This window comes from Salvelinus fontinalis, chromosome 33 (assembly GCF_029448725.1).
Source record: "Salvelinus fontinalis isolate EN_2023a chromosome 33, ASM2944872v1, whole genome shotgun sequence".
Lineage (NCBI taxonomy): Eukaryota > Metazoa > Chordata > Actinopteri > Salmoniformes > Salmonidae > Salvelinus > Salvelinus fontinalis.
In genome coordinates, this window is record NC_074697.1 from 24,939,881 (window position 1) to 24,963,877 (window position 23,997).

The following is a 23,997-nucleotide window of genomic DNA, read 5'->3' on the forward strand; positions in this document are numbered from 1 at the left end:
GTGGATTTAGACATACATGGACACTGCTTGCTCATAAAGACACATACACATACAGTACAGACATGTACCCTCTATTTGTCTTTCTCTCTCTCTACCTTGTAAAAAAAACACACACACACACACACACACACACACACACACACACACACAACAGCATCAAACACAGCTGTCACAGCAGCCTATTACTCAGGGCAAGTGAGAGCCTGCAGATGGGGACTGCTAAACGCTGGTGCCACAGCACATCAGTGCCATCGGAGCTGGGTTTACCTGCTGCGCTCGCAGGTGACGTCTGCCCATTTACACACACGCACACACACACACACACACACACACACACACACACACACACACACACACACACACACACACACACACACACACACAGACACAGACACAGACACAGACACACACCCACACACCCACACACCCACACACACACACACACACACACACACACACACACACACACACACACACACACACACACACACACACACACAGAGAGCCCTGCCACAGACACTCTGTGACATGACCCTGGCACCTGCACTATGAGTTTCAAGTTACTGTGCATTTGCCTATGGCCACACTCCTACTGTGTTCATCCATTTTGGATGTGGAGTGTACAGTATTTGCAGGTGTGTATGTGTTTGTGCTTGTGGCTCTGAACATACGTTTATGAGAGGTGGAATGAGTGGTCTGTCTAATGTGCAATTGAATTGAATACATCAGAGTTCTCAATTTTCCCCTTGTCTGTGGACGTCCTCAGGATGGGCCTATGGGTGTGTAGCAGCATTAGCATTAGCATGCATTAGCATCCTCAGGTCAGCGCCAGTGAACCCTGCCCTTGCTCGGGATTTCTCTCCCCTCTGTGCTCCTGACACATGTAGCCTGTACACTCGGCAACAGAGGCTAAATGTTGACAAGCTGCTCTTTTCCATTTCAATACGACCTTCCAGCAGAAATAAAATAATGATTTATTAATTCTGCTACAGGCACAGTCTCGTTTCTAATAAAATGTTCAAGACTTTTCATTTTAATTAATGGTTTCTTCAATGTTATCTCCTCATTAAATATTCAATGCAATGTGCCAGCCCCTTCAGAGGTATCAAAGACATTTGTTTTCCCCTTTCTTCCCTTCTCTTCCTCCTCTCTTCTCTCCCTCCTCCCTTTTCTTGTGGAACCAAATCTCTCATTGCTAATCAACAGATCAGTGTGTAAATGAATGACTTTCAAAGAAATTAGAAATCTCTTTCATCTGATAAGGCCTGTTGTCACGTTCGTCGTAACGATGAGACCAAGGCGCAGCGTGATTTGAATACATTCTTATTTAATCAAAGAAAGAATACTGAACAAACTATACAAAGCAACAAAACAAACGTGAAGCTAATATAACTGAGTGCTGACATGCAACTACACATAGACAATAACCCACAAAACCAAAATGGTAAATGGCAACCTAAATAGGATCCCCAATCAGAGACAACGATAAACAGCTGCCTCTGATTGGGAACCAATTCAGGCCACCATAAACCTACATATACGTAGACAATACCAAAGCCCCATAGATATACAAAAACCCATAGGCAAGACAAAAACACACATACAACCCTCGTCACACCCTGACCTAACCAAAATAATAAAGAAAACAAAGATAACTAAGGTCAGGGCGTGACACCTGTTGAAATTTCACAGTATTACTGTTATCAGATAGTACACTTCATTAAGAAAAAACTATAACAAATCAAAACAGAAACTGATACTTTAACATCTTCTGAGAGCTAGAAGACAAGTAATTACACTAGGACTGTTTTTAGACTCGGGTAGATGATAAAAGGTGGGTGATAGGATGGATCCATTTTTAATATATTTAGAGCTGGCAGTATTGATGTTGTCTAATTCATATCTCAGGGACTGGAATGTCTAGGTATACTATTTTCACAGCTGTTGTGATGTACAGGCTTCTCTGGTCTAATGTACAGGCTTTATTTAGTAACTGTGTCTCAGGAGGACTTTCAGCCACAGTAATTTGTTTACTACTGTATCTCAGTCGATATCGTTTCACTTCAGGGAATCTGAAAAAGCCTACAGTATATTCGGAATGTATTCAAACCCCTTCACTTTTTCCACATTTTGTTACATTACAGCCTTATTCTAAAATGTATTAAATAAAACATTTTCTCATCAATCTACAAACAATACGCCATAATGATAAGGTAAAAAACGTTTTTTTGAAATGTTAGCAAATGTATAAAAATACAATTTTTTTTTTTTATTTACTTAAGTATTCAGACCCTTTGCTATGAGCCTCGAAATTAAGCTCAGGTGCATTCTGTTAACATTGATCGTCCTTGAGATGTTTCTACAACTTGACTGGAGTCCACCTGAGTTAAATTAAATTGATTGGACATGATTTGGAAAGGCACACACCAGTCACAAGCCATGAGGTCGATGAAATTGTCTGTAGAGCTCTGAGACAGGATTGTGTTGAAGCACAGATCTGGGGAAGGGTACCAAAAAACGTATGTAGCAATGAAGGTCCCCAAGAACACAGTGGCCTCCATCATTCTGAAATGGAAGACGTTTGGAACCACCAAAGCTCTTCATAGAGCTGCCTGCCCGGCCAAACTGAGCAATCAGGAGAGAAGGGCCTTGGTCAGGGATGTGACCAAGAACCTGATGGTCACTCTAACAGAGCTCCAGAGTTCCTCTGTGGAGATGGCAGAACCTTCCAGAATGACAACCATCTCTGCAACCCTCCACCAATCAGGCCTTTATGGTAGAGTGGCCAGATGGAAGCCACTCCTCTGTAAAAGGCACATGACAGCCCGCTTGGAGTTTGCCAAAAGGCACCTAAAAGACACTCAGACTATGAGAAGCAAGATTCTCTGGTCTGATGAAACCAAGACTGAACTCTTTGGCTTGAATGCCAAGCGTCATGTCTGGAGGAAACCAGGTACCGCTCATCCCCTGGCCCATACCATCCCTACGGTGAAGCATGGTGGTGGCAGCATCATACTGTGGGGATGTTTTTCAGCAGCAGGGACTGGGAGACTAGTCAGGATGGAGGAAAGATGAACGGAGCAAAGTACAGAGAGATCCTTGATGAAAACATGCCCTAGAGCACTAAGGACCTCATACTGGGGTGAAGGTTCAGCTTCCAACAGTACAACGACCCTAAGCACACAGCTAAGACAACACAGGGGTGACTTTGGGACAAGTCTCTGAATGTCCTTGAGCAGCCTAGCCAGAGCATGGACTTGAACCCGATCGAACATCTCTGGAGAGACCTGAAAATACTTGTGCAGCAACGCTCCCCATCCATCCTGACAGAGCTTGAGAGGATCTGCAGAGAATCATGGGAGACACTTCCCAAATACAGATGTGCCAAGCTTGCAGTGTCATACCCAAGAAGACTTGAGGCTGTAGTCGCTGCCAAAGGTGCTTCAGCAAAGTATTGAGTAAAGGGTCTAAACACTTATGTAAATGTGATATTTATTTTTTGATATTTGCAAACATTTCTAAAAACCTTTTTTTCGCTTTGTCATTATGAGTTATTGTGTGTAGATTGATGAGGCAAAAAAAAAAAGATTTAATCCATTTTAGAATAAGGCTGTAGCATAACAAACTGTGCGAGAGTAACAGTAAACTGTAGGAAGTAGAAAAGGGCTGAGATGGGAAGGAAACAAATTGGTGGAACATTGTGTTGCATTAGTGTGCCTTTGAAGAAGCTAAAATAAATCAGATTGGTTGCAATAAAGAGATTGAGGTTAGAGAGGGGGAGGTACAGAAAAGGAGAGAGAAGAGAGAGAGAGAGAAGAGAAGAGAGAGAGAGAGAAGGAAATAGGCAAGAGCGAGAGCAGCTTCCTCACCACTCTCTGCTTGGAGTTGGGCTTCTGCAGTAGCCACTCGATGTCGAGCAACTGCACATTGGATTTCCAGAACTGATGGTGACACGGCAGGGTGGCGTTGTCCCCGACGACTCTCTTCATTTCTGTCTGGGCGCCGACCGTCAGCAGGCTCAGCAGCACTGGAGAGACAGAGAGAGAGAGAACAAAGACACTGTCAGACAACTAGAACCAGATACACCACCAGACAGCAGCCACAGGCAGAATATATCTGGGGTAAAAAACCTAGTGAGGTAGGAAACCCCATCAGAATTACTGGGACATAACACATAAAAGAAACAGAATCAAACAAACAAAACCATCTAAACCACAATGAGACAAAGACTATAACGAGAGTCAATTTCTCCCAAGCCCACCTAGCTGTCAGGTTGTTTGCTGTACAACAGGGTCTGAGTTGCACTAGGCTCCGTCAGCTGTGTACGTGGGGCTTGTGGCTCGGACCAAGGCCATTGGCCAGACTGTCAGGGCCTGCTATGCAGTGGGGGTCACTGGGTTAATTTATTGGAGGATGCTGGACAGCCCCGCTGGGTTGAGGGGAATTAGACAGAGGCGTCAGGGGGATTTGAAGAGGGATGGAGCTCATGGGGGCCGTTGGGTGACCAAGGGGACATACGACTCCCTTCCACTGGTAGACACAGCACAGGGAAAACAATGCACATGCTCCACAGCCCCCATGATGCCTCTGGCTTACTCGCTCAAATGCAATAGATATTTTTGGTGCTTCAACATTAACCAAACCAGCACATTTCATTTAGCCACTGCAGAGAGCCGGCTAAGAGCCTGGCTTCAAAGTGCTCTAAATAAAGTTAGCAAACGCTTGTTCGGCTGCAGTATGTCCTGGTCATGTAAATATACTCATTTTTATTACTCAGTGGTGTGTCGCTGATTAGGTGCTGAGTGGTTCAATAAATCACTAAATATACAATGTGGTGTACATACTTACACAAACACTGTATTGTCTGTGGGCTGGCCCTGAGTATATCGGGGCTTGAGAGATTAAACAGACAGCGACTCATTGAAAGAATGCCTTTGTGCCCTATCACTCTCGATCACATGTTGTCAATGTTCAGTGGATCACCATATGTGGTCAATGTATCAGCCGGAGGCACATTTCTTCTTATTCAGTGGCCAGTCTCTCAGGAACAGCACAAGTAAGAGCGGTCAGAGTCAATGAGAATGATCGCTTGTCTGCCTCATAAAATAGGTGACTTGGTGTAGGGATGTGGTAAAGAGGGCGACATCTTAAAGGTTCTGTCACTTTTACACTGCCTTCATGTCCATATCTACTGGTACTCCCTGTATGTAGCTCCACATTGATCTGATACTGGTACTCCCTTTATGTAGCTCCACATTGATCTGATACTGGTACTCCCTTTATGTAGCTCCACATTGATCTGCTACTGGTACTCCCTGTATGTAGCTCCATTCTCGTGTATTTTACTTCTCGTGTTTCTATTTAAATGTTGTATTATTATTTTTCAACTCTGCCTCGTTGGGAAAGGCTCGTAAGCAAGCATTTCATGGTAAAGTTGTATTCGACAAGTATGGCAAATATATTTTATTTGGTACAGGGAGGGAGGTATCATACCTGCAAACCCGTTATTCAGAAGCGGTTGAATGACTCATAGGGATGACATCATTACTCTGTGAACTTTGTGTGCAGCTCTTTAAGTTTATTTGACTTTCACATTTCCCTGACACAATAACCCTGGGCTCCACACCAGTCACTCACATCCATCTGAGTCACCACGTTGACCCAACCCCAGCTGCCCTCTCTGACTGGCACCCAGCAACACAGGAGAGGAGGCCATATTACAGTACAGCAGGGCCCTAAGTCCGCTCAATACAGCCCTGGTGACAGGACACATTACTGTCCTCCTACTGCTCTCGCTCTCCCCTGCTCTGCTCAAATCATTACTCATCAGATAAAATGGCCACCTATTTCAAGCCAAGGAGCTCCCAACTCCCCTGAAGGTATCCCCGTTCATGACTTTTTAATGCAGCATTTGCAGAGCCATTCATCTTGTGGGCACCCCGCAGATATTACTTTGGATGGAAGTCATGGAGGGGAGCCTAGGAGAGAACGATCCAGCCAGCACAGAGGACTGTGGGTATCCTCTCAGCATAGCTCCTAATCACTTTCAGGAGGAGGAGGAAGGAGGAGTTTTGCTGGAGTGTGTGTGTGTGTGTGTGTGAGTGAGTGAGTGAGTGAGTGAGTGAGTGAGTGATTTTTTGGGATTGCTTCATTCACGGTGTGCACAGCTGTGGCGGTTTGGACCGATGGAAACCATAATTTGTGAGATGCCCAGTATGCGGCATACCAGGGTGTCACAGCATACTATGGTGACTCTGTATAGGAACCTCAGGTAGTCTTTAGTTAATGTCCTTGGCATTCAATGGTCTAATATAGTGGGATATTTGAGCTTACTTTAGTTTAGTTTGTTACTTCGACCGTTTAAAAAAACAATCGCACATAAACTTGAAAAAGCTATACATGCACATTAGTAAAATGATGGAGGATAACACACAATAAAGTCTGGGACTTATTTCCATTGTGGTCCTCTTGAGACAAGATGGCTAGGCAAGATCGAACACAGTATGGCACTGAGGTAATAAAACATAAAACCAAAGAAGAAGAACATCTATCTCATCACTGCAGTTACATCGTAGGGTACATTCATATGAGCACAGAAGACATCAAACAGTTTGGAACTTTATTTTTAAGGCAACTCATTCTACTCTGAGGCTCCAGTATACAAGTAAGTACCTTTCCCAGCATTACTCCTGAACCTGTCTAAGCACACATTAGCAACACCTGGTCTGGTGCTGTGGTTGTGTGCATCCCTAACATGCAGAAAGTAATCAGTCAGATATCTGGACACAGAACCATAAATACTAATGTAAACCAGACACAGTTTAATCTGGGACACCCTAGCATCAACAGGCAGCCAGCTGAGTTCCTGAAAGCAGCTCCTGCCTATGTGAGTACGTGGACTCACATTCAATACCACCCTGATCAGCTTATTCTGGGCTATCTGGAGCTTCCCATTCAGAATCTTAGATAAGCCCCCAAACCAGGAAGTACGAGCGTAGTCAAAATTGCATTGAATTAGGGCAGTGGCTAGCACGCTCATGGAGTCCTTATCAGGCAACTTGGACTTTCTAGCCAAAAATGTGGCCCTGGCATTAAGCTTCCCTAGCACTTTAGTGGCCATGCTCACACCACCCAAGCTTCCATTAATGATGCATCCCATGTAGCAAACAGGCATTTTAGTAGTCAGCACCTCACCCCCTAACTCCACTCTGATTTCAGAGGACCAACACAATAATTGCCTCAATTTTACCTAAGTGGAGAGATAGCTTATTATCTCCAAGCCATTTGCTTATGTTAGTAAGCTCTGTGCTAAGTATGCTCTCCAAAATAGTTATATTTTATGAGACACCAGAAGTGTAGAGTCACCTGCATAAAGGACAAGATGGCAAGCACAAGCATCTTTCATATCATTTATGTATAGTAAAAACTGTAGTGGCCCAAGCACTTTCCCCTGCTGAATGCCACAACTTCTTAGTTTCGCCTGAGTCAGTGAACCATTAACCTCTAATACTTGCTCCCTACCTAGCAAGTAGAACTTTACCCAGCCTAGAGGGATACTGATTAACACCAGTGCCTCCAGTTTGGAGACAGTAATTAACTGTATAAAAAGGTATCTGTAGGTCAAGCAGTACCATTCCACAAAGATTTCCCTCATCAATCTCTTTCCTGATGAAGTCAGTCAAGTAAAGTAGACATGAATCAGTGAAGTGTTTTTCTAAACACTAGATATTAGACTTTGTTGACATATTCATACATTTGCTCATGTACAACACTCTCCAGGATCTTTGATGTTATACTGAGGATAGATAAAGGCCTATAATTCCTATGGTCAGACTTTATCCCTCCTTCTCATAGAGAGGTATAACTTTAGCTTGTTTCCATGGGAAAGATGCCTTGTTCAAGAGAGAGATTAACGATATGCGTAATACAAGGGCCAAATTCCTCAGCAGAATTTCTAATAAACCTTGCAGGAATATTATCCAGGCCTGGGGCTTTGGAGCATTTAAGCTCTGCTAGCATGCGGGCTACTTTGGCTGTTGCTACCTTTGCAAAAGAAAAAGAGTTTGGCTGAACCCCTAACTCGGCATAATACTTCTTGACTTGGTCATTTCCATACAAACTAGAACTGGTGGGCAGCTTGCTAACCAGCTTGCTGACAACAGAAGTAAAAAAAAACGTTGAATTACTATGAATACCGGAGACACAGTAAATAGTCTGAGACATTGTCTACTGTCAGGCACAGCAAAATTGTCAAAACATCTTCCATCACGAGCAGACCTCGGTTCAAATACTATTTCAAATACTTTCACATACAGTACATTCAAAGTAACCTTGCAGATATATTTTACTTGAAAAGACAAGTCCCACTGGGCACACACTGGTTGAATCAATGTTGTTTCCACGTCATTCAATGAAATTAAGTTAAACCAACGTGCAATAGATGTTGAATTGATGTCTGTGTCCAGTGGGGTGGTTGCATATTTTTATGTAGTTGGAAATACAATTGGAAAGTATGTTACAGTATTTTAAAATACTTATTTCAAATACTATTTTCAAATTCCTGGATTAAATGCATGAGTGTATTTTGTCAGTGTACTTGAAATACAATTTGGCAGACTATTTGTAAAAAAAAAAAAAAAAAACATTCAAATACAAGTACTTGTTTTGGGCTGTGTATTTAAAAATAGTCAAATACACAAAAAAGTATTTTAAATACCAGATACTCAAATACACATGTATTTGATCCCAGGTCTAATCACGAGGCCTCTATGTGTTCATGTCTTCTTGACATTCCATAGGGCCCTGGGAAATGGTATGTTAAGGAGGCCATCTTAGCTGATAGCTGTGAGAAGTTAATAACTTCTGGCTCTGACGAGACCCCCCTCTCTCCCCCCTCCTCTTCTCTCATTCCTCTACTCTCTGGACTGGGATCAACATGGCTGCAAATTCACATTTTTGACATAGCTCAGTTTTTACCCAAGCAAAGAAAAGAGCTAAAGAAATGTATTATAATGAACAAAAGGGGAGCTGGCAGCAGCATAGGCTTAGAGAGAGACAGAGAGAGACAGAGAGAAACAGAGAGAGAGAGAGAGAGACAGAGGAAGACAGAGGGGCAGAGAGAGTGAGGGAGAGCTGGGGCGACTGTAGTGGAGGAACCAATTTCTATGAAAATGCCCTAGGGGGAGTTGTGCTCCAGTAAATCCACCTCCCCGCAGAATGGTCGTCTTATTATAGAGCAGCCAGTGGGATGCAGGCAGGCAGCGGCCCCAGATCTTTCACATTGCCCAAAGTCAAGCTCCACATCCCATTCAGCACACTGGCTTGGCTGGGGCCTCAGCACCGCTAACGCTCCTGACCTCTGGCTCTCACAACTGTAGAGATCAGGGGAGGAAAAAGAAGAGAGGGAAAAGAGAAGAGAAGGCCCAATGACTTGTGTTTAATAAGTCCACTCTGTTCGCCATGATCAACAGATTCTGGCCACAATGAGCTTGAATCTCACCGTAGCTCTAGGGAAAGCAGTGGGAAAAGTGGAGGACGCAGAACCAACTCCTCTAGAGTTCTATATGTATTTGTCCTTTGTAATAAGAGAGCATGTGTGTGTGAGTGTGAACAGTATGTGTGTGTTGCATGCTTTATGTGAACATTTGCTGTCTCAGAAATGCACTTCCATACTCCTCTATCTGCATAATGGAAAAACAAGACCTATCTCATGCTGACGGTAAATCAAGGCCTCTGTGCAGACATGTGAAGTAGAATATAGCAGTCGTGGGGCATACAGAGTTTCAAATTGCATAGGAGTTACCAGCTGATCCACACAAGGTCCAGACAGGGAGAGAGGACTGCAGCATTCATCTCTCAGCACAGCCACTCTATACTAAAGTTTATCTTGCTCCACTGACAGGCTCCTCTGGCAAGAGAAGAAAACAGAGGGAGAGGACAGGGAGAATTACTCAGAGAACAATGGGCTGGGACATAGAGAAATGCCTCCCGGGTTACCAGGTGCACTGAATTTGGCTTTTCTCCATGGTATGACTAATATGTGTGAAATGCATCAGAAGCAACTGGTGACATACAGTTGAGCTGGGGACACATTCAAATGATGGAAAACGCTGAAATAGTCAGAGGTCACAACCAAAGTTTCCTCAAAATATGTTTGGCACTGAGCATATTTCAGGTCTGCTGAGCACAAACTTGAACGTTATGACAATTCTGTGCATTTTCCAGCGCGCGTTTACTGTGAACACTGAGGTTGTATCCACTTTAAGTTACAGTTTTAACAGTGGCCATGTCGGCTACTGTGGCTATTTGATCATAATGTAGCCATAACATTTCAACATGGACATACAGTAGCTGTTCTATCATTCAGCCTACAGTAGCATCCAATGTGTGGTGTTCAATGTAAGACTACATTCCATGAGACGTTTGAAACATGCAGAGCTTGACATTATAACCTGTTTATAACCACTTGTCATTCAGTGAAGGAGGTGACTGGAAATGTTGTTGTGTTTGGTGCAAAAATGACTTCACAAAATAAAATGCATTATTATTTCCATGCCATTATTACAGAGAATCAGACAAATGATGCTACCCTCTGCCTATTGGCTATTTATCTTATTCAAGCCTGTCTCAAAATACAACACTGCTCCTTAAAGACAAAAAACCTGACTCACTTGTTGAAGATGTCTAGAAATGTATACGTTTTGTGCTCCTGTAGGAAGCAATCACTCCCCTATTGCTGACTACAAATGATATATAACTGGGCTAATAACTCACTAACTAGCAAAGGATATGAACAAGATGTGCAGAAAGCTCTTGCTTTGATCTCAAAACAAACGCATCTACTCATGCTGTAAGCACAGTCCAGTTCAAAGTAAATGGCACAGATGGTCTATGGTTTATTTGCATATAGGCCTACTGCAGCGCTGATTGTTTATGCCTCACCGGTCTATGCAGAGTACTGGCTGAGTAGTGCATGTCAATGCAATAGAATCCTACTCCGAAGTGTTCTGCCTACAACAAAAATCTCTTGCATAGTTAGTTTTGTCTGTGGTATGTTGCATTGAAATTGGATAATATTGCATTGATTCAATCACAATTGCCACAGTAAAGAGAAACGTCATTAGTGCTAACAGGGAAAACTCTAGAACAGTGGTCACCAACCGAGTCAAGATCACTATGAGTCAAAATGCAACCCAAGACCTACCACTCTGTAAGCTATAGGGCCAGTACATTATCACTGCATATTGGCATTGCCAATGCATTGTTGTTCAGGCCATTTAAAAAAATTATATTTCAAAATTTGAGGTAGCCTATATAATCATACAGGTAATAGATCCGTTGTTATATTAGTTGTAAAGCACAGCTGAGTTAGCGTACATTTAAATAATTTGCTTTTTATTTTACTGGGCTGATGGTGCCTGCATCTGATGGTCAGTCTCAGCAGAAGGAGAGAGCAGCAGACTGACGGTCCGCCTCTCAACATTCCTCCGCTCTCCCTTTCCTCCACTGACACTGACCAACAAGGGACACCGTCTTCCAGCTGATGCGAAACTCGAGCCGCACAGCATATTTCTGCCTCATGCACATGTTGTTACTTCTGTGAACAGAGAAAGTGAAATATTCCTCGATATTACTGTAGGTTTACATGCTAACTTACAAAGCATTACATGGGCTTGCTCCTTCCTACCCATCTTTCCGATTTGGTCCTGCCGTACATACGTACGCTACAGTCACAAGACGCAGGCCTCCTTAGTGTCCCTAGAATTTCTAAGCAAACAGCTGGAGGCAGGGCTCTCTCCTATAGCACTCAATTTTTATGGAATGGTCTGCCTACCCATGTGAGAGATGCAGACTCGGTCTCAACCTTTAAGTCTTTATTGAAGACTCATCTCTTCAGTAGGTCATATGATTGAGTGTAGTCTGGCCCAGGAGTGTGAAGGTGAACGGAAAGGCACTGGAGCGACGAACCACCCTTGCTGTCTCTGCCTGGCCAGTTCCCCTCTCTCCACTGGGATTCTCTGCCTCTAACCCTATTACAGGGGCTGAGTCACTGGCTTACGGGTGCTCTTTCATGCCGTCCCTGGGAGGGGTGCGTCACTTGAGTGGGTTGAGTCACTGACGTGATCTTCCTGTCTGGGTTGGCGCCCCCCCCCTTGGGTTGTGCCGTGGCGGATATCTTTGTGGTCTATACTCGGCCTTGTCTCAGGATGGTAAGTTGGTGGTTGAAGGTATCCCTCAAGTGGTGTTGAGGCTGTGCTTTGGCAAATTGGGTGGGGTTATATCCTTCATGTTTGGCCCTGTCCGGGGGTATCATCAGATGGGGCCACAGTGTCTCCTGACCCCTCCTGTCTCAGCCTCCAGTATTTATGCTGCAGTAGTTTATGTGTCGGGGGGCTAGGGTCAGTTTGTTATATCTGGAGTACTTCTCCTGTCTTATCCGGTGTCCTGTGTGAATTTAAGTATGCTCTCTCTAATTCTCTCTTTCTCTCTTTCTTTCTCTCTCTCGGAGGACCTGAGCCCTATTACCATGCCTCAGGACTACCTGGCATGATGACTCCTTGCTGTCCCCAGTCCACCGGGCCGTGCTGCTGCTCCAGTTTCAACTGTTCTGCCTGTGGCTATGGAACCCTGACCTGTTCACCGGACGTGCTACCTGTCCCAGACCTGCTGTTTTCAGCTCTCTAGAGACCGCAGGAGCGGTAGAGATACTCTTAATGATCGACTATGAAAAGCCAACTGACGTTTACTCCTGAGGTGCTGACTTGCTGCACCCTCGACAACTACTGTGATTGTTATTATTTGACCATGCTGGTCATTTATGAACATTTGAACATCTTGGCCATGTTCTGTTATAATCTCCACCCGGCACAGCCAGAAGAGGACCGGCCACCCCTCATAGCCTGGTTCCTCTCTAGGTTTCTTCCTAGGTTTTGGCAGTGCTTCTACACCTGCATTGCTTGCTGTTTGGGGTTTTAGGCTGGGTTTCTGTACAGCACTTTGAGATATCAGCTGATGTAAGAAGGACTATATAAATACATTTGATTTGATTTGAATGGAAATAGAAAGAATGCACATTTAATGGCCTATAAAAGTGTTCAATACAAAGTGTTGACAGCTCTGAGAAAGAACTTAAACAAGAACTCACTCATAAAAACAGCAGCTCTTTGCTGTATTTGTTGACAGTCTCTCTAGTCATCGTTTTAAACATTCTGAAATCGCACAGTATCAAGCTTTCTTTTATGCCTTCTACATTACTGCAGACATAGTCATCTTGATTTCTACCCTCAGACACATTAAATAGTTCAAATTAGAAACGCACGGGGTGGCTAAAAACAGACCTCCATCCTCTGCCAGCTTCCTACCCATGGACCGGCTAGCTGTCTGAATCACCGTGACCCCAACCAACCTCACTACACACTGGACCCTTATGATCACTCGACTAAGCATGCCTCTCCTTAATGTCAATATGCCTTGTCCATTGCTGTTCTGGTTAGTGTTTATTGGCTTATTTCACTATAGAGCCTCTAGCCCTGCTCATTATACCTTATCCAACCTTTCAGTTCCACCACCCACACATGCGATGACATCACCTGGTTTCAATTATGTTTCCAGAGACAATATCTCTCTCATCATCACTCAATGCCTAGGTTTACCTCCACTTCACATCCTACCATACCTTGAAGCTATTTTATCGCCCCCAGAAACCTGCTCCTTTTACTCTCTGTTTCAGACGTCCTAGACGACCAATTCTCATAGCTTTTAGCCGTACCCTTATCCTACTCCTCCTCTGTTCCTCTGGTGATGTAGAGGTGAATCCAGGCCCTGCAGTGCCCAGCTCCACTCCTATTCCCCAGGCGCTCTCTTTTAATGACATCTGTAAACGTAATAGCCTTAGTTTCATTTTTATTTTATTTTTATTTTACCGTTATTTTACCAGGTAAGTTGACTGAGAACACGTTCTCATTTGCAGCAACGACCTGGGGAATAGTTACAGGGGAGAGGAGGGGGATGAATGAGCCAATTGTAAACTGGGGATTATTAGGTGACCATGATGGTTTGAGGGCCAGATTGGGAATTTTTCATGCATGTTAACATTAGAAGCCTCCTCCCTAAGTTAGTTTATTCACTGCTTTAGCACACTCTGCCAACCCGGATGTCCTAGCTGTGTCTGAATCCTGGCTTAGGAAGACAACCAAAAACTCTGAAATCTCCATCCCTAACTACAACATTTTCAGACAAGATAGAATGACCAAAGGGGCGGTGTTGCAATCTACTGCAGAGATAGCCTGCAGAGTTCTGCCCTACTATCCAGGTCTGTACCCAAGCAATTTGAACTTCTACTTTTAAAAATACACCTCTCTAAAAACAAGTCTCTCACCGTTGCCACCTGCTATAGACCACCCTCTGCCCCCAGCTGTGCTCTGGACACCATATGTGAACTGATTGCCCCCCATCTATCTTCAGAGCTTGTGCTGCTAGGCGACCTAAACTGGAACATGCTTAACACCCCAGCCATCCTACAATCTAAGCTTGATGCCCTCAATCTCACACAAATGATCAATGAACCTACCAGGTACCACCCCAAAGCCGTAAACACGGGCACCCTCATAGATATCATCCTAACCAACTTGCCCTCTAAATACACCTCTGCTGTTTTCAACCAAGATCTCAGCGATCACTGCCTCATTGCCTGCATCCGTAATGGGTCAGCGGTCAAACGACCTCCACTCATCACTGTCAAATGCTCCCTGAAACACTTCAGCGAGCAGGCCTTTCTAATCGACCTGGCCCGGGTATCACGGAAGGATATTGACCTCATCCCGTCAGTAGAGGATGCCTGGTCATTTTTTTAAATGCCTTCCTCACCATCTTAAATAAGCATGCCCCATTCAAGAAATTTAGAACCAGGAACAGATATAGCCCTTGGTTCTCTCCAGACCTGCGTTCGGCATTAGCATCGAACAGCCCCCGTGATATGCAACTTTTCAGGGAAGTTAGAAACCAATATACACAGGCAGTTAGAAAAGCCAAGGCTAGCTTTTTCAAGCAGAAATTTGCTTCCTGCAACACAAACTCAAAAAAGTTCTGGGACACTGTAAAGTCCATGGAGAATAAGAACACCTCCTCCCAGCTGCCCACTGCACTGAGGATAGGAAACTCTGTCACCACCGATAAATCCACTATAGTTGAGAATTTCAATAAGCATTTTTCCACGGCTGGCCATGCTTTCCACCTGGCTACCCCTACCCCGGTCAACAGCGCTGCACCCCCCACAGCAACTCGCCCAAGCCTTCCCCATTTCTCCTTCTCCCAAATCCAGTAATCTGGTGTTCTGAGCTGGAAAATCTGGACCCCTACAAATCTGGACCCTTTCTTTCTAAAAGAATCTGCCGAAATTGTTGCAACCCCTATTACTAGCCTGTTCAACCTCTTTCATGTCGTCTGAGATTCCCAAAGATTGGAAAGCAGCTGCGGTCATCCCCCTCTTCAAAGGGGGGGACACTCTAGACCCAAACTGCTACAGACCTATATCTATCCTACCCTGCCTTTCTAAGGTCTTTGAAAGCCAAGTCAACAAACAGATTCTCCGCTATTCAATCTGGTTTCAGAGCTGGTCATGGGTGCACCTCAGCCACGCTCAAGGTCCTAAACGATATCTTAACCACCATCGATAAGAAACAATACTGTGCAGCCGTATTCATTGACATGGCCAAGGCTTTCGACTCTGTCAATCACCACATCCTCATCGGCAGACTCGATAGCCTTGGTTTCTCAAAGGATTGCCTCGCCTGGTTCACCAACTACTTCTCTGATAGAGTTCAGTGTGCCAAATCGGAGGGCCTGTTGTCCGGGCCTCTGGCAGTCTCTATGAGGGCACCACAGGGTTCAATTCTTGGGCCGACTCTCTTCTCTGTATACATCAATGATGTTGCTCTTGCTGCTGGTGAGTCTCTGATCCACCTCTACGCAGACGACACCATTCTGGCCGTTCTTTGGACACTGTGTTAACAACCCTCCAGACGAGCTTCAATGCCATACAACTCTCCTTCCGTGGCCTCCAACTGCTCTTAAATACAAGTAAAACTAAATGCATGCTATTCAACCGATCGCTGCCTGCACCTGCCCGCCCGTCCAGCATCACTACTCTGGACGGTTCTGACTTAGAATATGTGGACAACTACAAATACCTAGGTGTCTGGTTAGACTGTAAACTCTCCTTCCAGACTCACATCAAACATCCAATCCAAAGTTAAATCTAGAATTGGCTTCCTATTTCGCAACAAAGCATCCTTCACTCATGCTGCCAAACATACCCTCGTAAAACTGACCATCCTACCAATCCTTGACATCAGCGATGTCATTTACAAAATAGCCTCCAATACCCTACACAATAAATTTGATGCAGTCTATCACAGTGCCATCTGTTTTGTCACCAAAGCCCTATATACTACCCACCACTGAAACCTGTACGCTCTCGTTGGCTGGCTTTCGCTTCATACTCATCGCGAAACCCACTTGCTCCAGGTCATCTACAAGACCCTGCTATGTAAAGTCCCCCCTTATCTCAGCTCACTGGTCACTATAGCAGCACCCACCTGTAGCACGCGCTCCAGCAGGTATTTCTCACTGGTCACCCCCAAAACCAATTCCTCTTTTGGCCGCCTCTCATTCTAGTTCTCTACTGCCAATGACTGGAACAAACTACAAAAATCTCTGAAACTGGAAACACTTATCTCCCTCACTAGCTTTAAGCACCAGCTGTCAGAGCAGCTCACAGATTACTGCACCTTCACATAGCCCATCTATAATTTAGCCCAAACAACTACCGCTTCCCCTACTGTATTTATTTATTTATTTTGCTCCTTTGCACCCCATTATTTCTATTTCTACTTTGCACATTCTTCCACTGCAAATCTACCATTCCAGTGTTTTACTTGCTATATTGTATTTACTTCGCCACCATGGCCTTTTTTGCCTTTACCCCCCTTATCTCACCTCATTTGCTCACAAATAAAATAAAAACAGTTTGCCTATCTGGCACACAGGGCAGCAGAATCCTGAATCGGTTGCACCTACAGTACCGTCTGAAACAAAAAAAGGCTTTATAATTTTTTTTTTTTACATAAATGTTTAGCGATCGACTAGGAATGCCTTAGAGATTGACTAGTCAATCCCAATCAACTGGTTGGTGCTCTACAAAGTTGAGTGAAGTTCAATCTCTTGATTCTCTCTGTGGGCTAATATTTATGTGCAGCAATCTCAGGGCTATTGTGCGCACACATGCGCACAGCTTAGAGGGAACATTGGTCACAGCCAGAAGTACAGCTTGGTGTTCAGAAAGATCAGTGAAATTAACACTTGTGGGTTTGTTGACAACCTGTTGCTGTGGCTTTACAAACAGTAAATATATTGGTGCTTTCTTCACGAGGAAACCGTTATTACAGAGATGGGTGCAGAGGGAGCATATGCTCACATTTATAATGCTATCTCTGAGGTGGACTTGAAACACTGAAATGCTCTCACATCTCTGATGGCTCCCTAGACAAGAGCCGTGCTCTGAGACACTAGTACAAACTAACAGGCTACAAAAACAACCCTCGTTAGAGCTCTCACAGAGACTCCTGTATTTATGCAGCCTCATATACAGGCTCTTTTTAATTAGTACTTCTGAAGGGATTAAATATTTTTTAACACTCCCAGAGATCACGCCTTAACATTAAATTGTACGCGTTGCAGGCACTCCCTAATTCTTGGTCCAAGTCATGAATATTTTCCTCCTGTGGAATCCAAGAGGGCTGTGTTTTCTCTGACTGGAGGCTGCTTTTTGAAGGGATAAAGTACCCATAATCCTTCCCTGCATTGCGCCCGGCGACCAACACCCCTTCTGCTAATATGGAACTTTTCTCCATGCCACTAACAGCACTATTAAAGATCTCTCCATCTCTCCATTCAAGCATAGAGAGAGAGCAGGAGCTTGAGAGGAAAATGTTTAAAATGAGGGCCCAGTCATGTCCACACTCATCTGCGATGATGGATTCCTAAGAGTCTGGCTAGAGCAGGCGGGTACAAAGGATTGGAATCGCTTCCAGGATAATCCATAGGACCTGGAGGAGAGAAACAGGGAAAGGGAGAGAGCCTATGGGAAATAAGGAATGGGAGATGAAATTCCACTAATGTCTGAATAATATAGGACCCTGTGGTACGTTTTCACCTCAAGCGCTCTTGTTGGCTTCATTAATGTTTATTTTAAGGGCTTGTCATCTATGTCACATCAAGCAAAAAATGGACACCATCCCACTGACAGAAGCCTAAAATAGATGCTAAATTGGTTTCATGCCGAGCGCTTTTAATTCCCCAAAGGTTTTCGATAAATATATATATATATATATTTGAGAGAGAGAGAGAGAGAGAGAGAGAGAGAGAGAGAGAGAGAGAGAGAGAGAGAGAGAGAGAGAGAGAGAGAGAGAGAGAGAGAGAGAGAGAGAGAGATGTGCTTGGTAAAACAACTGACTGTGTTTTAAACCAAGGGGAAGGGGATGTGATTGGGTAAGGGGAAAGGACACCACTGATAGTCATTGGTTGAGTTTGAATTAAAACCCAATTCATCATTTGGAATGGACATTCAACCAAAAGGTTGCTAGATCAAATTCCCGAGCTGACAAGGTAAAAATCTGTTGTTCTGCCCCTGAATAAGGCAGTTAACCCACTGTTCCTAGGCCGTCATTTTGAATAAAAATTTGTTCTTAACTGACTTGCCTAGTTAAATAAAGGTAAAATAAAAAATAAAAAAAATACGTTCTTCATTTACATTTTAATTATGCCAATGCATCTTAAGAGATTCCAGGCTCCCTCGCAGGATAATCGCTGGAGGCTTGTATGGTGTTAAACCGTTTAAGGTGTTATTTTCAGCTTGAAATAACACCATGCAAAGGACCTCCATTTTCCATGATGTGTTCTAAATAAACAAGCCCCCCCAAATGTCAAATGGCCTGGCTTGCGCAAGATAACACACTTCAGCTACATTGTGGGGATTGGACAAAGACCCTCTTCTCTGCTGTGGCAACACATCGTCCCCACATCTGGCCACTACAAAACATACCAGCATGTATGTGCATTTGCTTTGCTACAAATGACTAGAGTGTCTATATACAGTATGCACTTAGCTTTCTCTTCAAATTAAATCAAGCTTTATTTATACAGCACATTTCAGACATGAAATGCAACACAATGTGTTTCACAGAAAAGAGTGAGAGAGAGAAGTTTAGACTTACTCCTCACAGAAAACAGCTAATGTGACTAATATGCTGGTCCTTGGCAGAATCTCTCTCTCTCTCTCTCTCTCTCTCTCTCTCTCTCTCTCTCTCTCTCTCTCTCTCTCTCTCTCTCTCTCTCCTCTCTCTCTCTCTCTCTCTCTCTCTCTCTCTCTCTCTCTCTCTCTCTCTCTCTCTCTCTCTCTCTCTCTCTCTCTCTCTCTCTCTCTCTCTCTCTCTCTCTCTCTCTCTCTCTCTCTCTCTCTCTCTCTCTCTGTGTGTGTGTGTGTGTTTGCTTCACATGTGGTTGGGGTGTGGGCCTTGTAAAGGGCACATTCCACCCAGAACACACACACACACACACAGAGAGAGAGAGAGAGAGCGACACATAGAGACGCACACTAAGAGAGAGTCACACAAACACACATACCCCTGCAAAAACGTGAATAGCCCCCAATGCCCCACAGCCTAGAGCAGCCACATTTCATGGACAGGGGACTGAAATCCCTTGACATGGTAAGATATTCTCAGACAGGCTAGAATATTCTGCTTTTTGCCGTTTCCACAGAAACATTAGACAACTTTGCTGAAAATCATTTTCACTTGTGTGTATACAGTAAGTAAGGATGGAAAACAATGGCAATATTTGAAAGAGTCAGCAATTCGTGATATTTAAAGAAAACAATTATATATCCTGTTAAGAAATTACATGTATTTTCACAGAAACTACATACATTTGTACCTCTATTAGGAAAACCTGTATTTTATTCAAGCACATTGAAATTTTCTCCAAGAATTCAGCAAAACTATTGTTTTCTGAGCTGGGCCTATTTTTCGCTTTGAGTGGCATTAAGTTATTTTTCTTGGCAAACAAAAAGGTTATTTTCCAGGATTGTGCAAACAGTAAGGAAATATTAATCACAGAGGATTATTACTGTACCAGGACTATATAAATACATTTGATTTGATTTGAATGGAAATAGAAAGAATGCACATTTAATGGCCTATAAAAGTGTTCAATACAAAGTGTTGACAGCTCTGAGAAAGAACTTAAACAAGAACTCACTCATAAAAACAGCAGCTCTTTGCTGTATTTGTTGACAGTCTCTCTAGTCATCGTTTTAAACATCCCTAACTACAACATTTTCAGACAAGATAGAATGACCAAAGGGGCGGTGTTGCAATCTACTGCAGAGATAGCCTGCAGAGTTCTGCCCTACTATCCAGGTCTGTACCCAAGCAATTTGAACTTCTACTTTTAAAAATACACCTCTCTAAAAACAAGTCTCTCACCGTTGCCACCTGCTATAGACCACCCTCTGCCCCCAGCTGTGCTCTGGACACCATATGTGAACTGATTGCCCCCCATCTATCTTCAGAGCTTGTGCTGCTAGGCGACCTAAACTGGAACATGCTTAACACCCCAGCCATCCTACAATCTAAGCTTGATGCCCTCAATCTCACACAAATGATCAATGAACCTACCAGGTACCACCCCAAAGCCGTAAACACGGGCACCCTCATAGATATCATCCTAACCAACTTGCCCTCTAAATACACCTCTGCTGTTTTCAACCAAGATCTCAGCGATCACTGCCTCATTGCCTGCATCCGTAATGGGTCAGCGGTCAAACGACCTCCACTCATCACTGTCAAATGCTCCCTGAAACACTTCAGCGAGCAGGCCTTTCTAATCGACCTGGCCCGGGTATCACGGAAGGATATTGACCTCATCCCGTCAGTAGAGGATGCCTGGTCATTTTTTAAATGCCTTCCTCACCATCTTAAATAAGCATGCCCCATTCAAGAAATTTAGAACCAGGAACAGATATAGCCCTTGGTTCTCTCCAGACCTGCGTTCGGCATTAGCATCGAACAGCCCCCGTGATATGCAACTTTTCAGGGAAGTTAGAAACCAATATACACAGGCAGTTAGAAAAGCCAAGGCTAGCTTTTTCAAGCAGAAATTTGCTTCCTGCAACACAAACTCAAAAAAGTTCTGGGACACTGTAAAGTCCATGGAGAATAAGAACACCTCCTCCCAGCTGCCCACTGCACTGAGGATAGGAAACTCTGTCACCACCGATAAATCCACTATAGTTGAGAATTTCAATAAGCATTTTTTCCACGGCTGGCCATGCTTTCCACCTGGCTACCCCTACCCCGGTCAACAGCGCTGCACCCCCCACAGCAACTCGCCCAAGCCTTCCCCATTTCTCCTTCTCCCAAATCCAGTAATCTGGTGTTCTGAGCTGGAAAATCTGGACCCCTACAAATCTGGACCCTTTCTTTCTAAAAGAATCTGCCGAAATTGTTGCAACCCCTATTACTAGCCTGTTCAACCTCTTTCATGTCGTCTGAGATTCCAAAGATTGGAAAGCAGCTGCGGTCATCCCCCTCTTCAAAGGGGGGGACACTCTAGACCCAAACTGCTACAGACCTATATCTATCCTACCCTGCCTTTCTAAGGTCTTTGAAAGCCAAGTCAACAAACAGATTCTCCGCTATTCAATCTGGTTTCAGAGCTGGTCATGGGTGCACCTCAGCCACGCTCAAGGTCCTAAACGATATCTTAACCACCATCGATAAGAAACAATACTGTGCAGCCGTATTCATTGACATGGCCAAGGCTTTCGACTCTGTCAATCACCACATCCTCATCGGCAGACTCGATAGCCTTGGTTTCTCAAAGGATTGCCTCGCCTGGTTCACCAACTACTTCTCTGATAGAGTTCAGTGTGCCAAATCGGAGGGCCTGTTGTCCGGGCCTCTGGCAGTCTCTATGAGGGCACCACAGGGTTCAATTCTTGGGCCGACTCTCTTCTCTGTATACATCAATGATGTTGCTCTTGCTGCTGGTGAGTCTCTGATCCACCTCTACGCAGACGACACCATTCTGGCCGTTCTTTGGACACTGTGTTAACAACCCTCCAGACGAGCTTCAATGCCATACAACTCTCCTTCCGTGGCCTCCAACTGCTCTTAAATACAAGTAAAACTAAATGCATGCTATTCAAACCGATCGCTGCCTGCACCTGCCCGCCCGTCCAGCATCACTACTCTGGACGGTTCTGACTTAGAATATGTGGACAACTACAAATACCTAGGTGTCTGGTTAGACTGTAAACTCTCCTTCCAGACTCACATCAAACATCCAATCCAAAGTTAAATCTAGAATTGGCTTCCTATTCGCAACAAAGCATCCTTCACTCATGCTGCCAAACATACCCTCGTAAAACTGACCATCCTACCAATCCTTGACATCAGCGATGTCATTTACAAAATAGCCTCCAATACCCTACACAATAAATTTGATGCAGTCTATCACAGTGCCATCTGTTTTGTCACCAAAGCCCTTTATACTACCCACCACTGAAACCTGTACGCTCTCGTTGGCTGGCTTTCGCTTCATACTCATCGCGAAACCACTTGCTCCAGGTCTTCTACAAGACCCTGCTATGTAAAGTCCCCCCTTATCTCAGCTCACTGGTCACTATAGCAGCACCACCTGTAGCACGCGCTCCAGCAGGTATTTCTCACTGGTCACCCCCAAAACCAATTCCTCTTTTGGCCGCCTCTCATTCTAGTTCTCTACTGCCAATGACTGGAACAAACTACAAAAATCTCTGAAACTGGAAACACTTATCTCCCTCACTAGCTTTAAGCACCAGCTGTCAGAGCAGCTCACAGATTACTGCACCTTCACATAGCCCATCTATAATTTAGCCCAAACAACTACCGCTTCCCCTACTGTATTTATTTATTTATTTTGCTCCTTTGCACCCCATTATTTCTATTTCTACTTTGCACATTCTTCCACTGCAAATCTACCATTCCAGTGTTTTACTTGCTATATTGTATTTACTTCGCCACCATGGCCTTTTTTGCCTTTACCCCCCTTATCTCACCTCATTGCTCACAAATAAAATAAAAACAGTTTGCCTATCTGGCACACAGGGCAGCAGAATCCTGAATCGGTTGCACCTACAGTACCGTCTGAAACAAAAAAAGGCTTTATAATTTTTTTTTTTTACATAAATGTTTAGCGATCGACTAGGAATGCCTTAGAGATTGACTAGTCAATCCCAATCAACTGGTTGGTGCTCTACAAAGTTGAGTGAAGTTCAATCTCTTGATTCTCTCTGTGGGCTAATATTTATGTGCAGCAATCTCAGGGCTATTGTCGCACACATGCGCACAGCTTAGAGGGAACATTGGTCACAGCCAGAAGTACAGCTTGGTGTTCAGAAAGATCAGTGAAATTAACACTTGTGGGTTTGTTGACAACCTGTTGCTGTGGCTTTACAAACAGTAAATATATTGGTGCTTTTCTTCACGAGGGAAACCGTTATTACAGAGATGGGTGCAGAGGGAGCATATGCTCACATTTATAATGCTATCTCTGAGGTGGACTTGAAACACTGAAATGCTCTCACATCTCTGATGGCTCCCTAGACAAGAGCCGTGCTCTGAGACACTAGTACAAACTAACAGGCTACAAAAACAACCCTCGTTAGAGCTCTCACAGAGACTCCTGTATTTATGCAGCCTCATATACAGGCTCTTTTTAATTAGTACTTCTGAAGGGATTAAATATTTTTTAACACTCCCAGAGATCACGCCTTAACATTAAATTGTACGCGTTGCAGGCACTCCTAATTCTTGGTCCAAGTCATGAATATTTTCCTCCTGTGGAATCCAAGAGGGCTGTGTTTTCTCTGACTGGAGGCTGCTTTTTGAAGGGATA

The 23,997-nt window shown here is 44.1% G+C and overlaps 1 protein-coding gene across 1 annotated transcript in view; it reads right to left on the minus strand.

Moving 5' to 3' along the window:
* The window catches only part of LOC129831873 (CXADR-like membrane protein), a 110,858-nt gene that overhangs the window by 13,485 nt on the left and 73,376 nt on the right, over positions 1 to 23,997 (minus strand). Inside the window, exon 2 of the mRNA XM_055895408.1 lies at positions 3,870 to 4,027. Within this exon, the coding sequence (XP_055751383.1) occupies positions 3,870 to 4,027 (158 nt within the window). The remainder of the gene's footprint in view (positions 1 to 3,869; positions 4,028 to 23,997) is intronic.